Below are 16233 nucleotides of genomic sequence, written 5' to 3'. Positions count from 1 at the left end.
ATAAATATAAATAATGTGATTGAAAGTTGAGAGTCAACCTCGTCATCGGGTTTAATGTCCAAGGTCAATATTTGACGATCAAATATAGTCGAGTACATTCTTAAATTGAATTGGATATGAATATTTATTTTTTAAATCAAGGTCAGTTCATTTGTGCCATATTTGGATCAGTCCATTAGGATGGCCCAAAGGCTAAATCCAATATAGTCCAATATTATTATATATTGTACGTCTGTACATATATATATGTATATAATCAATTAGTATTTATGGTCCATTCTTTTTTGTTATTTTCATTCTTCTAAAAAAATTTTATTAATATAGTAATATAATTTATTTTTTTTACAATCAAAATAAATTAAGTTAGTAAAAATATGATATAATAAAATTTATTGATAACTCTTGAAAAAGTGGGAAAAAAAAGGAACAAAAGCATAAAAATAAAAAACAAATTCTAAAATTCAAGTACATGGTTTGAATAAATATTTAGAAAATAATTTTTAATAATTAAAAAATAATTTATTATTTGGGCTAATTCTCTTATACAAATGGTTGATCCAACTTTGGCCCATTGATTTGGGTCCATGAATTAAGTCGTCATTGGCCTAGGTTGTTGTGGTTTGGTCGGCTCAAGCCCGACCCAAACAATGCTCGAGGCCCATAGGACTTGGGCCTAACCCAGCTCGAACATTTGCTTCTTTAGGTCGGGTTGGCCCAATGGGTGAGTTTAGAGATCTATCAGCAAGGTTTCAAATGTCTACATTGACAAAAATATTGGTATCTCAATTTTATAGAAACATAAATATGGATGGATATCTCTAGAAAAATTATAGATATAAAAAATTAATAACAAATATTTAAATTAACGCATAAGTATTTACCTTTTTTTAAGAAGTTTTTTGAATACAACAAATACGAGGATGAAGGATCTCCGACCTTTAAAAAACGAGCAGGATGTTTAAAATTATTAATCTTAATATTATCTTTGGATTAGTGATATTTTATCTATATTTTTATATTTTAAAAAATATGCAATTTTATGATGTTTGGGGAACGAAATTGTCATGCCACATGGAGGACGTTGATACGCTCGAATAAGGATTAGTTACCGAGCAGCTCCACCTCGGTCCTATCGAGGTGAGAGACTTAGTCATACTCCTAACTCGTATATTGATTAGGTGGTTTGATCGGCTCAGGTTCGACCTGCACGACCCGACAGGTTCGATCTACGACTCGACAATAATAACCGCCGGTCGTGAGATCTGTCAGACCTCACACTTATAAATAGATAGCTTCATTGTTATTCTAGTTATCAAATTTCTCCTCGAACTTACTATTAAGTTCAAACAATTTACTGACTTCAGCGTCGGAGATTTTGCCCTCTTGTACGGATCAGTCCGAAGCATTCCAAGTTAGTAAGTGTTTGAGTTCGAAAAATGTTAATTCATCAGTCTGTGTACATATCCACCTTACTAATAAAAATTTAATTCTTTCTCAAAAAAAAAAATTAATTAGTTTCAAAAGGTACATTATACATTAAAATAAAATAAAAACAAATAACAAAAGTGGAGTGCGTAAGTTTTAGTCAAGGCGGGGAAGAGAAAAGGAAAGGAGGAGGAAAAAACAAAGCTTTCTTGGCTACCAAGAAAAGAGACCAACCGCGTGGCGATCGTCCAATCAGGAGAGCTGACGTAGTTGTTGGACTTTTTTTCTTTTCTTTTCTTTTTTTAATCTTTTTTTCCTTTTGAGGTCAGGGGCGCTTTCGTCATTCGGGTGACGCTACGCTGCCTCCAAGAAAGAAGTTAAAAGTCCCAGTCACTCACTTTCTAGCGGGCCCCACCACTCCCAAGTCTACGACGACCCACTGTATATTTCTTTCTCTTTTTCTCTCTGTCTTTTTCTTTTAGAAAATATAAATTGTATTTTATTTTAATTTAAAAGTATATTATTTTAGTTTGTAAGGCCGTGTTTAATTTATGTTTGCAAAACATAAACTTGAAAACAACCAATTTAATTAAAACAGAGTTGTTTTTGACGTTTTTTTAGTAGATTTTTAAATTGAATTTCAATTTGTGAAGTTACCATAAGATAACTGTTATAAATTTTGTACCATTATTATTTTACACTCTTTTATAATAAGATATATTTTACATTTTTTATTTTAATAAAAATGAAATGAGTTTATAATATGATATAGTATATTTATTAAAAAAATTTATTTTTCTTGATATAATTATGCATTTTAAAATTTCAAACTCATAATTAGAAAATACTAACAATTTTTGCAAACAAACCTACCAAACAGTTTGATTCATAAATCTGAAAACAAGAAACAAAATCTATATTATATACCAAATAGGTGATCAACTTCCTCGACGTCAATTTTAGTTTGGATTTTAATCGCTGAGCTTTAATACAAAAGTTAACTATCTCACTTTAAATGTTAAAGCCAATACCGAGATGACTAAACATCACTTGTCCATATTTTAAAGTTTTTTTTTAGTACAACATGTGGGGATGAGGGTTCGAACTCATGACCTTTTTGGTTAGAGATAGGTGCTTTAACCACTTGAGCTATGCTCGATTCGACTATATATTAATGTTATTAATTTGTCAAATTATTTAATACATAAATTAACTACCCCACTGACACTTAAAATGTTAAATTTAAACGTACTAAAAAGATGTTAAATTTAAACAAAAGTAGCCACGTAAAGAATCGTTGAGGTTTAACCATTCAATTTATAAGTAATAAAAAAAAAGGAACATTCACTTTATAAAATATAGATATTTCGTACGAGGTTTAATAATATTTAAATGGACTTTTTAAAGTATTCAAAATAATTAAAATAGTCCAAATAATCAGATTGAGGAACGTTGGTAGAAATTACGTAGAGGATGTGCTGTGACGCACGGATAAATGTATTCTCTATTTATCAAGGAGTTAATACTTTGATTTTTTTAAATATAAATAAGAAAAAAGAAATATTAATGGATAAAAATTGTCAAAATGTCATGAAAATATGCTCTAACCTAATATCTAAATCTAAAGGTGTATTTGATTAATAATCTAAAAATATAAATCTAAAAACCAGGAATTGAATAAATAAAATTGTCATATTTTAAATATTTTTGAAATATATATTTGATAATAGATTTGAAAATTAAATCTAAATATAAAATAATATTAATTAATTTATTAGCCTATATTTATAAATCTGTAGAATTATTATTTTATAATATTATATAATTGATAGTATATTACCTTTTACATTTTTTAATGTTAACAAAAATAAAATTTATATATTTATCAAAGTTTTTATATTCTTTAATGCAATTCTGCTTTTTTAAAAATCAAGATTTAAAATAAAAAATTATTTTCATGATTTCCACTATTTTTTATAACAGTATCTCAAGACTGTATTCAAAAACAAATATATCAAATAAAATTTCGTTAGAGTGAATTTTTAAACAACAATGGATATCAACCCTTAAAAACGTATATATATTGGGTTAGGATTTGATTTTGGAAAAAATTTCCGTTCCATGATTCAAGAGAAATATCCTTCTAAATTTCTGGGTGGTCCAGTAATATGTAGACAAGTTGCATAATTCATACGTTGTTTACTTCTCTATATATTACTGACCACCCACGAATTAAGGAGAAGCTCCCTCTTGAATCTTGAAGTTTTTTCTTTGATTTTGAACCATCAACCTTTAGAGAGGGTTATTAATGACTTATCCAATCAAGAAAGATTTGGACTATTTGATATATCTAGCCTATTAATCATCGGGTTGATCAATTGCAAGTTTGGTCCCTTAACTTCGAGGGTTATCATACAAGTCCTTTAACTTTTAAAAGGTATTTAATATATCTCTTAATTTTCAATAGTGTGTAAAAAAAAAAAAGTTTATAGCTTTTTTTTATGTCTCACAAGTCCTGGAACGTCATTGAACTTTAAATGGTGTCTACAATGCTGTAGGCTTGTTACACTCAAAATTAAAGCTTATTAGATACAAACTTGAAATGAACTTATTAGATAATTTTAAAAGTTGGTAAATTTATTAATGTTGAAAATTTTATAGATCTATTAAACACGAAGGAATAATTTAAAGTATTTATGATGAGGAAGCTTCCTACGAATCATAGAGGAGACCAATCTTTTTGTTACTTGTAGTGCTATGAGATTCTTATTCTTTACGTTTCTTCCTTTCCACTAAAATCTTCTATATCCTTAGTCAAAAAGTATTTTTGGTCCGACTCTTCCTTTGCAAGTTTTAATAAATTATCCTTATTCTATGCTTTACTTAACCCCCTTAGTTAAGCACATGGAAAGCTTACTAGACTTTATTATAAGTTGACATGGAAAGGTAAAAAGTAAAAAAGGCCATGTCGCATTTCAAGAGGAATTTTTCTTTTTACCTTACTTTTTCATATTCTCTATACTTGCAAGAATAACGTATATTACAAGGAAAAAGATGGATCTCACGTCATAATTTTATCTTTGTAAGATAAGCAATATTTTATCTATGGTATTTTTAGAGTATACCCGCATCGATAAAATTGTCGTTCTTCTAATGCACCAACACAGTTTCACGAATAGTGTCAAAATGAAGCATTAAATAATTAGTTTGTTTTCCTCTTTGACGAGGTAGAATTATGCCCTATTAATTCAATGGAAATTTATTAGAATTCTTGTAATCGTGTGATGGTTCTATTGGTTACTAGTTTTGGGCTAGACACTGAAGAATAGGTAAGAGATTGAGACATGAAGACAAACGTGACACGTGGAGAGGACCTGATAATCCGATATTTTGATCAATTCGATAGCTTTTTGCTCAATTTGATGTAGGGTCATATTTTGATAGTTAAGAGTTTAGGGAATGGCCTCCTGGCCTTTGATTTCCATATAAATGACACAACGTGCAGAAAAAGGGAGAACAAACATACTTGGAAAGCATATTACAACATTAAGTCGTATGTTGCGTTCGAGAAGGATGAACCACTTATGAAAAGAAAACTATAAATTCTCTCCTCATTGATTAGATCATATGCACAATTATTTATTTGGTCACTGTTATCCTATAATGAGAAAGTGTGATTGAAATTGTTTGAACAAACTCACAGCAATCATTAACCTCTTATCAATTGATCATGAGTAGCTTTTTTTACAATCATGAGTGAATTAAGTAATGAAATCAGCAAGCATTCTCATATCAAGTTAAGCTATCAAGTTGAACTATATTGTGTTCGAATATTCTTTCCCATTTATTCTATTAAAAAATATATATATATATTAATATATATAAAACTAAAGAGTAAGGCCGAGAAACGTCCTCCAAAACTGTACGGATTCCAGGTCAGACTTTATTCATCCCTGAAATTAGTTATCCAAATCGGCATCGCAGGTGGGGCCCACACAGAGGCGCATTATTTTTTTCGCTTTTTTTTTTGAAAGGAGATCCGCATTATTATTACTCGCGGTGTGACGTTTTCAATTTTCAATGGAAGAAAGCGCCGCCTGCGCGCATCATTTCCCTCGCGCGGTCACACTTTTGGAGCTGAAAGGGTTTTTATTTTTTATTTTAATTTTCTTTCCCGAAGGTGGCGCGTGAGGGAATGTTTCTCGTGTCGTACATTGGAGGGAAATTAAATGGCCAAGCTGACGCTTTGCGAGAAAGAAGAAATGCCTAAGCTGACACTAATTTCCTAGCCCTCCCATCATTCATCATTGATAATAATAATAAATTAAATATTTTAGAATAAACTAATATATATATATATATATCATTTCAAGAGTTGAACACTATACATTTCATAAATATTTTTTTAAAAATCATTTGATGAAGTATTTGTTAATATTTTTAATAGAGATATAATGTATCAAAATCTAGGCGATTGACGTAAAAATTTGTCTAAATTGAATATGAAAAGAAACCAAAAATGTGAAAACATATATCGCTTTTAAAAAGAGAGATTACGGACAAATTGGACAGAGAGTAGAGAAGCAAATTCTATTCAAAACTTACAATTTTATACCATCGATTAAGAGACTAATGAACTCAATAGCTTATGCTGATGAAGAAACTATAAATTTAAATAGTTGTCAAATGTTTCTTCCTAATTGTCACGTTGTTATAAATTTTACCACGTCATTTTTTCGTTCAAAATATTAACCAATATTATTGGGAGAGGTTTGGGTGTTGACAAGGATTTACGTTCGAGTTCTCCTCTGTTGGAAAATCAAAAAATTTCTTTTTGGGAATATGGAAATTGAATTTTCCAATTCGATGGAATGAGTAAATGTTACTTACTGTCGAGCTATGTATATGTCTTTTAAAAAATTTATGAAATGTGGAAGATAATATTTAAAAATTTGGAAGGTTAGAATTATTTGTTGGACAAAAGGCAAAGTTCAGAAATATATATATACGTTTTTTTTTGGGGTGATTTAGCCAATAATTTATAAGAAAATTTACCTAAGGTATATATTTTTTCAAATAATAAGCAGCGCCCTCTGCCGGATTGTTACCTACAATGTTTCTTTTTTTAAAAAAAACACATCGATTTAATACCATTAGCCAAATTTCATAAATAAGTTATATATTTTGAAAATGGACATTTCTCGTATAAAATTATGGAGTAAAATGAGGCGGCACGAGTCACGAACGATGAGAGAATACGAGATTGAACAAAATATAAAATTGTAAATAAAAAATAGAAAATGCAATTTCTCTTGGAAATTCAACCTGAGTTTTCCATCCAAATCCACTATCAAATGAACCATGAACTGCTACTATTTATAGACAATTTGTACAATCATGACGTGTTACAATTGGACACTAATCATAGGTAGAAAATAGACACACGCGGACATTTGAGAATTAAGCACTTTGACATGGTTCAATTTGACACTAGACAGATGAAGAGGTTGACACGTAGATTAGGTTTATTTAGACATCTATGTTTTTACACCTAATATTGGACATTTATTTTATTTGATAATGTTCATAATACTTTCAAAATATTCTAAAAAATTGAACATATAAAAACGTTTTTTACTCTTAGCAAAATAAAATTATAAATGAGTAGATCCCTTATAAATTTATTCATAAATCCATGAGTTTTCGAGTTTCAATTTTGAACAATTATTTTAGAAATAAGTTTATCGTTTAAAGTAATAATTTCTATATATGGAATAACCAACAGCAACTCGAATTCTAAAAAAGTATGATAATTAATAAAAATATTGTGTATAAATGTTTAATTATTTATCATAATCGGAAAAACGTGGATTCAAAGGTTCAATAAAATGATATATAAATAAAATTTTTAGACAATGAAATGAAACCAATCGTGAAATCAAACCTATTTAAGTTTAGCAAACAATACAAATACAGTGCAAAAGTATTTTTTGAAATAGTTTTTTCGTACAAGTAATACAAAATTGTCTTTTTTGTTAAAAAAAAAAGTAATAATAATAAAAAAGAAAAAAGTACAATTAATTTGATAAAAAAGTTACTCATTAAAAAAAAATTGAAATTATATTATCGAGCTGATCCATTATAACTTTATTAAAAACATCAAAATTAGAATATCTATTCCTTTCAAAAAAGAAACAAAAAAAAAGAATATTATTCATTTTTTTGGACGATTTTAAATTTATAATTTTGAAACAGTGTTTTACAGAATAAATTCTCATTTATAATAGTAACTTTATTAATAATGAAATATCCCAACCATAGAAAATCAAACAAGACCAATCACCGAGTTACAACTCAAAATAAAAAAAACTATAAGGTGACGATAATGCTAAGAGAATACCATATAAAACAATCTAATTAATTATTATAATCGGGACTGAGGTCAATGGAATGAAGTTAACGAATAAGTAAAGATTTCTCTCCTCTCATAAAAAAAAAACAAATAAATAAAAGTATAAAGTTAGTCTTCATACCCACTAAAATTTAAACAGTTTCAATTAGTTAGAAATAGATGCCTTAACCACTTGAGCTATGCTCGATTTGACACATACATATTATATTTGTTTTATCTATACTATATAGAATTTTCTAATATACTATATTTTTTCTAATAACTAATAATGGATGACGTGTGACTTACGCCAGAGGGTTTCTACCAACGGGAGTATCAACGGTCACCTACTACTATAACCAATGTTGTAGGACTCGTCCTTAAATTGTGAGGGGGGAAATTCCAACTATGCACCCCACAATGCTCAAACCGAATTGGGAATCCCCATTCGACCACAAGCCCACTACGCCACCATCCGCTCGTGGTATAATATACTATAATCTCTCTATTGATCAATTATTAAAACTCATACGATCTCTTATAAAAAGTAGATATGTTAACGTAGCTATGCTCTTGCTACTCGTCAAAGTTTAAAGTTCAATAAATTTTGTTCGAACATCTAACATTTGAGTTATTAGACCTATATTAGGTAGTTGGTTGTTATGTTATAATTCAACTTCTATTTGTAACTCTAATATGACCTAAGTCTATTTATTAGACTCATATTCATTAATGAGAATTGTGCAGACTCAATCATATATACTTTTACCAATTCACCTATATTTTAATATAAAATTTATAAGTGGATACCTCGATTAAAATGATAAAATTTATCAAAATTAATTATTAAATATAAAAAATAGTTATCCCGAGTAAGAAACAGTTTTTACATTACTACAGGTAAAATAATGATTTTTCATTAATTTGTAAAGAGGAAAAAGAGAAAAAGAAAAGGAAAAAAAAAGGAAAGAAAAAAAAGAAGAATTCGAAAAGCTTTCCTCACAAGCTACGCCCGCGGTAATTGCGTGGAGCAGTTAAAAATTAAGGCCACGATCTAGCGGTTACCGAACAGTTTCGGTAGGCTGTAATCATTAACCTCCACGTGTCGGTTTCAAAGGTTAAAAAAGGGAGGCAAAAGAGTCTTAAAAACCGCCCACAGTTGCACGATTCTTTTCTACCCTTTTTACCTGGGTTGGAAAGAATTCAATTCAACTCACAATAAAACTATTTTCTTTATTACATAAAAAATATATCGATTTTCTTAAGATTTTGAGAAATTCGTCAAAAAAAATATTTGAAAATAAAATTTAAATAATTTCAAACTGTGTATCATCAGTAAATTACCTTATTGATATATTTCTTTTGATATTCTAATAAAAATATAGATTAAATAAATCACATATGGAATTTGAATATGAGCTCCACAATTAGCTCTAATTTTGTAGAAAAAATATTTATTGAAAATTTATTATGTTGAGAAAATATTTAAAAATTTAAAATTGATTTATAAAAGCAATTGTGATTCCTCAACGGGGTCTTCACTTTTCTGCTTCCTCACTCTCTTAGCGTGTTTTTTCTCCATCCGAAGAACCCTCTCTCTGTTCTGTTTGATTTCTCAACTGCAATGTCTCGACGTGGTGGTGGTGGCGGCGGTGGCGGTGGTCGCGGTCGAGGTGGAGGTCGCGGAGAACAGCCTACTCCGGCTGTTCATCGTGGCGGCGGCGGCGGTAGAGGTGGTGGAGGTAGAAGCGGTCGAGGCGGCGGCCGTGGTGGTAGAGATGGAGGTCGAGGAGTGCCTGCTCCTCAACAGTTTGATTCTCCGACGCCGCAGCCAACTCCGATTACTTCCCCTCCTCCTCCTCCTCCTGAAATTTCAACGGTGGCGTCTTCTTCTCGAACGGCTCCGGAGGCTTCTTCTGCGAGAATCGAGACGGCAGTGGAGAAGTTGACACTGACGACTCCGGAATTGAAAGTTCCGCCGGTTTCATCTAAGGCTCTGCCTGTTGCTAAGAGGCCGGGTTACGGAACCGTGGGCCAGAAAATGGTTGTTCGTGCGAATCATTTCCTGGTTCAAGTTGCTGATATCGATCTCTATCATTACGATGTAAGTGTTTCTTCTTCGCAGAGTATTTTTCCCTTTCTTCACCGTGGTGCCGATTAGTTCCACTTGACTTCTCATTTATATGATACTTCAAAATGTTGATATCCTATTATCGTAGAGTTGTCTGTCTGTCATTTTATTCAGGAATTTTAGTCAACTTTTCTGAAATCTTTTTTCGTGTGTTGCTATATATTTGCTATTTGATATTGTTTTTGGATTCACCTGTCAAATCTGTGTTATGTATGATCGCATTGGAACAATCTGTGTTAATCTGTGTTTTGTATGATTGCATTCGAAGCAATCTGTGTTATGAGATGATCATATTCGAACAATGTATTGAAAATCTGTGATATGTATGATCGCCGTTTATCAATCTGTGTTATGTATGATCGCCCTTGAACAATCTGTTTTATGTATGAGTGTGCTTGAACAATCTGTGTTATGTGTGATTGTGCTTGGACAGTCTGTGTTATGTATCATTGCATTCCAACGACCTGTGTTATGTATGATTGCATTTGAAGTTCTGGAATATCATCTTTAAAACTATGTACATCAACTGCCAAAGCGAGCATAGCTCGGCAGTAATTGGACATATATCTTCAACCAAGAGATTGTGAGTTTGATCCCCTACCCCCACATATGTTGTACCAAAAAAACCATGCACATTTACTATTTTGGTGTTTACTTAGCAGTTTAGTGGCTAGAGATTACAATGTATAATTTTAATTCGTTTCAGATTTCAATAACACCAGAGGTTTCCTCAAAAAAGGTCTGCCGAGATATAATAACCCAGCTGGTTGAATTGTATAGACAATCCCATCTAGGTGGAAGAATTTTAGCATATGATGGTGGGAAAAGTGTTTATGTGGCTGGGGAACTTCCATTTTTATCCAAAGAATTTAAGATAAAACTAGTTCGTAAGGATGAACCAACAAGGTATACTCTCTCTCTTTTTGTTTATATTTAAATAATCAATCTTAAGATTTTTGTTTGTCATGTACTCTATAGGAAAGAGCGCGAGTTTAACGTTTCGATTAAATTCGCTTCCAAGCCAGATCTCCATCATCTGCAACAATTTTTACTAGGACGACAGCGAGATATCCCACAGGAAACTATCCAAGTTCTTGATGTTGTTTTGAGAGAAACACCGTCAAACAAGTATGTCTAATTTGAAACTTGTCTTATTATGGTAATTATTATATGGATTGAGAGGATAGTAATTTCATCATTTTTTTCCAGGTATACCGTAGTTGGAAGGTCATTTTTCCATCCGACCTTGGGACGTCCGGGTGAACTTGGTAATGGTGTTGAATATTGGAGGGGATATTATCAAAGTCTGCGTCCTGTACAGATGGGTCTATCTCTGAATATAGGTATCACTCAGTACTTCTAATTCACTCTGCCACTGCTAACTGATTTATTTCCTTTCTTTAACATTATTTTGTTCTCTTAATGCCAGATGTATCAGCTAGATCCTTCTATGAACCAGTATGTGTTACAGAATTTGTTTCTATACACTTCAATCTAAGGAATTTCTCGAGGCCATTATCTGATCAGGATTGTCGAAAGGTTTGATACCATAATTAGTATAGGAACATTTTACTTTCTGAAAAAAGAATCTAGAACTGTTTTGCAATAATCTGTTTGTTTTCCTTTACTGTCAGATAAGAAAGGTACTTAAAGGTGTGAAGGTGGCAATAACACATAGGGAGCATGCCAGAACATACAAAATTACTGGGATGTCATCAGAACCAATAAATAAATTAATGTGAGTTTGGGTTTCATACTGCTAGAAAATTCTTGAAATTTAGGTCAGATAGTAGCTAGCAATGTTGTATGAAAAATTATTGTTCACAGCACTTGTTCTGTCTTTTAAGGTATTGTTTTACTTGATTTATTTTTAGGTTTACTCTTGACGATGAGAAAACCCAGATTTCTGTTGCTCAATACTTTCGTGAAAAATATGGTTTTATGCTCAAGTTTCCATCTCTTCCCGCGCTACAAGCGGGTAACAATGCAAAGCCCATTTATTTGCCTATGGAGGTATGGATGTTTCTTGCTTTTAAGTTTTCTCATGGTCATTTCTTCATGGGGTTTCTCTTACTATTATTATTATTGTTATGGTAGGTTTGTACAATTGTTGAAGGGCAGAGATATACTAAGAAATTGAATGAACGACAAGTAACGGAGATGTTAAGAGCAACGTGTCAGAGACCTGCTGATAGGCAAAATAGTATAATGGAGGTATCAGCTTTATTTATGTCTTGGCCATTATTTTGCAAGTTTGATATATACTTTTATGTCATGCCTTTTTTACTATTATTTATCCATTTGGCAGACGGTTAGAAGGAATGATTATACAAACGATGAATTTGTCACGGATTTTGGCATTCAAGTTAGACAACAATTGTGCGATGTTGATGCTCGAGTTTTGCCATCTCCATTGGTAATTTTTACAACTGTAACTATCTTGAGATACTGAAGTAGTTTTTTGTCAATTTTAATCTTATGTCAAGATTTGATATTTGAAGCTCAATTACCATTCAACGGGCAAAGAATCGAAAGTTAACCCTAAGATGGGTCAGTGGAATATGATCAATAAGGTATTTTTGCATTTACCTCTTGATATAATTCTTATCGACATTTATATTTTATTACTAATTACGAATTGAAAATTATATAGATTTAACCTATATATTTTTTTGATTTTTTCTCTTGTGGTATATTAGAAAATGATCAATGGGGGTAGTGTGGAACATTGGACATGTGTGAACTTCTCTTCTCGGGTGGATCCGAGCTTGCCAGTTGAATTTTGCCATCAATTGGTTGGCATGTGTAATAGCAAGGGAATGGTATAAACTGTTTTCTTTTTTGATTCAATAACTTACAAATCCTTGTTGATTCTTAATAATTTACATGATTTATGTTGGATCTATTGTAAGGTTTTCAACCCTAAGCCGCTGCTTCCAATTCGGCATGCACATCCAAATCAAATTGAAAATGCACTCCGAGATATTCATAGTCAGTCTATGCAAGCTTTGGGACAGGGCAAGTGTCTCCAGTTGCTCATTATCATTTTACCGGATGTGACGGGTTCCTATGGTGAGTATATCTTTGCCTTATTCGAACTTTTATCTTTGTTAATACATTTCTTTTGAGTGTGATCCTCAGTACCTTGGTCATTGCAGGAAAGATTAAAAAAATTTGTGAGACTGATCTTGAGCCTGGAATTGTGTCACAATGTTGCCGACCCAGGCAGGCACAGAAGCTGAACAAACAATATTTTGAAAATGTGGCTCTTAAGATAAATGTTAAGGTTCGTGTGTTATCTTTTCCTGTTGATTATCTATACAATGCCATTCAATTATTGTTTTAAGTGTGAAATATTTTATAGGTTGGGGGGAGAAACAATGTGTTAGATGATGCCATTAAGAAGAATATTCCTCTTGTAACGGATCGACCTACAATCATCTTTGGGGCCGATGTAACGCACCCACAACCTGGAGAGGATTCTAGTCCTTCAATAGCAGCTGTATGTTCTCCTTGCTTAATTTTTTATTATGAATTTTCCTTTCTGTGTAATCTTACACTTGTGATGAAAGGTTGTTGCCTCAATGGATTGGCCCGAGGTAACGAAGTACAGAGGCATTGTTTCAGCACAAGTTCACCGTGAAGAAATAATCCAGGATTTGTATAAAACGACTCAAGACCCTCAGAGAGGAGTGGTGGCTACTGGAATGATTCGGTAAGTTGAAGACAAGTTGTCTACTGGAAATGATACTGTTTGTTTCTCATATGTTATTTATTTTTGTTGGCAGGGAACTTTTCATAGCTTTCAGAAGATCAACGAACATGAGGCCTCACAGAATAATATTCTACAGGTTATTTTTCGTGTTTTGTAAAATAAATGGATATGGACTGATCTGTTCTATTTCTGTTTGCTGATTTTTGTTTTTCATTAACAGGGACGGTGTAAGTGAAGGGCAGTTCAGTCAAGTTCTGCTTTATGAGATGGATGCAATCAGAAAGGTATAGTATATTTGTGATTGTTGATTGGTAAAATGTCTTCATTATGTACGTTTTCTTAATAAAATAATTAAATTGTTAATATTTTTTAGGCATGTGCTTCTCTTGAGGAAGGTTACCAACCTCCTGTGACCTTTATAGTGGTGCAAAAGAGGCATCATACCCGCCTTTTTCCTACCAATAACCAGAATATCGATAGGAGCGGAAACATTCTTCCAGGTTATTATCATTCTTTTATTCTTTGGTTCCTCGAAGTTGTTTCTTGATTCTTGGTGTATTTAGTTTCTTTTGTTTTTATTTGGTAGGTACTGTCGTGGACACAAAAATTTGCCATCCTACCGAATTTGATTTCTATTTGAACAGTCATTCTGGCATTCAGGTCTCGACATTTCACCATTTAACATGTTTTTGCATTTAACATGTTCTTTCTGTTCTGTTTGAGCTCTAATCTCACTTGTTTTTTTCTTCGTGTAGGGAACGAGTAGACCGACCCATTATCATGTTCTATTTGATGAAAATAATTTCAGTGCCGATAAAATGCAAATGCTCACCAATAGTCTATGCTACACGTAAATATCAAAATCATTTCCCATCCCCTTGTCATGCAATTTTGTTCATGATTTGTTTCTTTTACAATGCCTAAATTTAATTGTTGTTTTGTTTTAGGTACGCAAGGTGCACACGATCCGTTTCCATAGGTACTCTTTTCAACTCCATTTCAGTTACTGTTTATCGTCGTGAACGCTTATGCTTAAATACATTAATTTGTTTTGCAGTACCGCCAGCATACTATGCCCATTTGGCTGCATTCCGTGCCCGATATTACATGGAGGGTGATGCATCTGATACTGGTTCTGTGAGTTCGGGCAGTAGGAATGTGGAGATCCAAACATTACCGAGGATTAAAGAAAATGTGAAAGATGTGATGTTTTACTGCTGAGCGTCGTTTTTCGGCGTAGGAATGTGGTCAGGTGCTTATCTGTGCACTTTTTGGTTGACAGAGTTGGGTATATGTTTTGGCTGTCGCTTTCTGTGAGGTGTTTTATCTTGGTCTCCAGGTTGAATATGCTTTTGGATGGCCTGCTTTTGGTTTTTTTGGGTACAGGGGAGTGCATGTAAATATACGTTTTAATACCCCAAATTTAACTAGTTTATGAGAATTCAAAAATTTCAGATTGTCATTATTTTGTTCACAGATCAGCTTATATATGCATTTTTGTTTTCTATTTTTATTTTTATCAATTATCGATTCTGCTGCTTTCTATTTTCTCCTTTTGGTGGTGTTCGAGTTTTCTAGGAAATTTCATTTTTATTTTCTAGGTCGCTCGTTACATGTGAAACATACAAATGTTGAATATTGTGTTTTAAATAATGGATTGGGGCATTTGTCCTATAAGGTACTTTTTTTTTTTATTAAAAACCACAAAGGGTTACATTTGAGATATGGCATTCATTAACAATAGTAGGATCGAAAGACAAGAAGAAATGACATGTTTTGCCAAAAAGATTTGCTTGCATATTCATTCTGTAAGCAAACAAAAGCCCTATGAAATTCTTCCCCAAATCTGCAATTTCAAGAATTACCTTATTTTCCTTCCTAACTGACAAAAATCCGTAGGGTTCATACTGTGAAATCATAGAACAAGTAAATCCAGAAATATACTTTATTGAACTCTAAGTCTGAGACCTTGTTTGATGAGATTGGTTTCTCTAGAACAATTAGAGATTTATCAAAAAGCCAACGGCTAGTTCGATCCACAACTCGAGGGAGCAATGAAAGGAAGAGATTTATTCCCAAACTTTGAAAAACAACACTGGACTCAAATCTCATGATCGTTACAGTTGTGGCAGAACCACCTTCTTCTGAGGTCATGGTAAGTTTCTGCCAATTATCGAAACGGTGATGAACAATCAGAGACAGAGAGAAACGCCCATCCAGATGGAGAACTACATTTTGTCAAGAGATTACTTGACGGTCCTATATGGTACCTTAAAAGTATGAAATTTCACCAAGAATTTAAATGTTTTTAAGCGATGTGAAAAAACTTACTAGTGAAATTGTGCAAAAATAAGCATAACGTTTAGAACATAAAAGTGAAAACTAAATTGTTATATAAATATAAATAAATATATATATATATATATATATATATATATATATATATATATATATATAAACAGGTGTAAGATTCGAGTTGCAATTACAAGTCGTATTTATGAAAATAAGTTTAAAATTTTTGATCAAATACAAATTTTAGTTTTTAATTTAAATAATGTGAGAAATATAAAA

The 16233-nt window shown here is 32.0% G+C and overlaps 1 protein-coding gene across 1 annotated transcript; it reads left to right on the top strand.

Annotated features, from left to right (window-relative positions):
* The first annotated feature begins 9375 nt into the window (after positions 1 to 9375).
* On the top strand, positions 9376 to 15124 carry AGO5 (Argonaute family protein). The gene is made up of 22 exons (XM_022297211.2): positions 9376 to 9920; positions 10654 to 10853; positions 10926 to 11075; positions 11157 to 11290; positions 11377 to 11486; positions 11582 to 11685; positions 11822 to 11960; positions 12045 to 12161; positions 12256 to 12363; positions 12449 to 12520; positions 12647 to 12769; positions 12860 to 13019; positions 13106 to 13233; positions 13312 to 13449; positions 13520 to 13662; positions 13736 to 13798; positions 13883 to 13946; positions 14036 to 14162; positions 14249 to 14322; positions 14418 to 14512; positions 14610 to 14641; positions 14720 to 15124. Exons 1-22 carry the CDS (start codon positions 9441 to 9443, stop codon positions 14881 to 14883), a joined length of 2925 nt encoding a protein of 974 aa, XP_022152903.2. The 5' UTR covers positions 9376 to 9440; the 3' UTR covers positions 14884 to 15124.
* Positions 15125 to 16233: the final 1109 nt, after the last annotated feature.

This window comes from Momordica charantia, assembly GCF_013281855.1.
Source record: "Momordica charantia cultivar OHB3-1 chromosome 3 unlocalized genomic scaffold, Mcharantia_2.0 BLBB01000003.1, whole genome shotgun sequence".
NCBI classification, from domain to species: domain Eukaryota; kingdom Viridiplantae; phylum Streptophyta; class Magnoliopsida; order Cucurbitales; family Cucurbitaceae; genus Momordica; species Momordica charantia.
Note: the sequence above shows the minus strand (reverse complement) of the source record. Positions and strands in the feature narration are given on the sequence as shown.

Excerpts from the sequence above, each read along its gene's own strand:
- AGO5 (XM_022297211.2), top strand. The coding sequence starts at position 9,441 with ATGTCTCGACGTGGTGGTGGTGGCGGCGGTGGCGGTGGTCGCGGTCGA. Across the intron at positions 12,162-12,255 it reads GGCAAAATAGTATAATGGAG|ACGGTTAGAAGGAATGATTA; the intron begins GTATCAGCTTTA and ends TCCATTTGGCAG. Across the intron at positions 13,947-14,035 it reads AGATGGATGCAATCAGAAAG|GCATGTGCTTCTCTTGAGGA; the intron begins GTATAGTATATT and ends AATATTTTTTAG.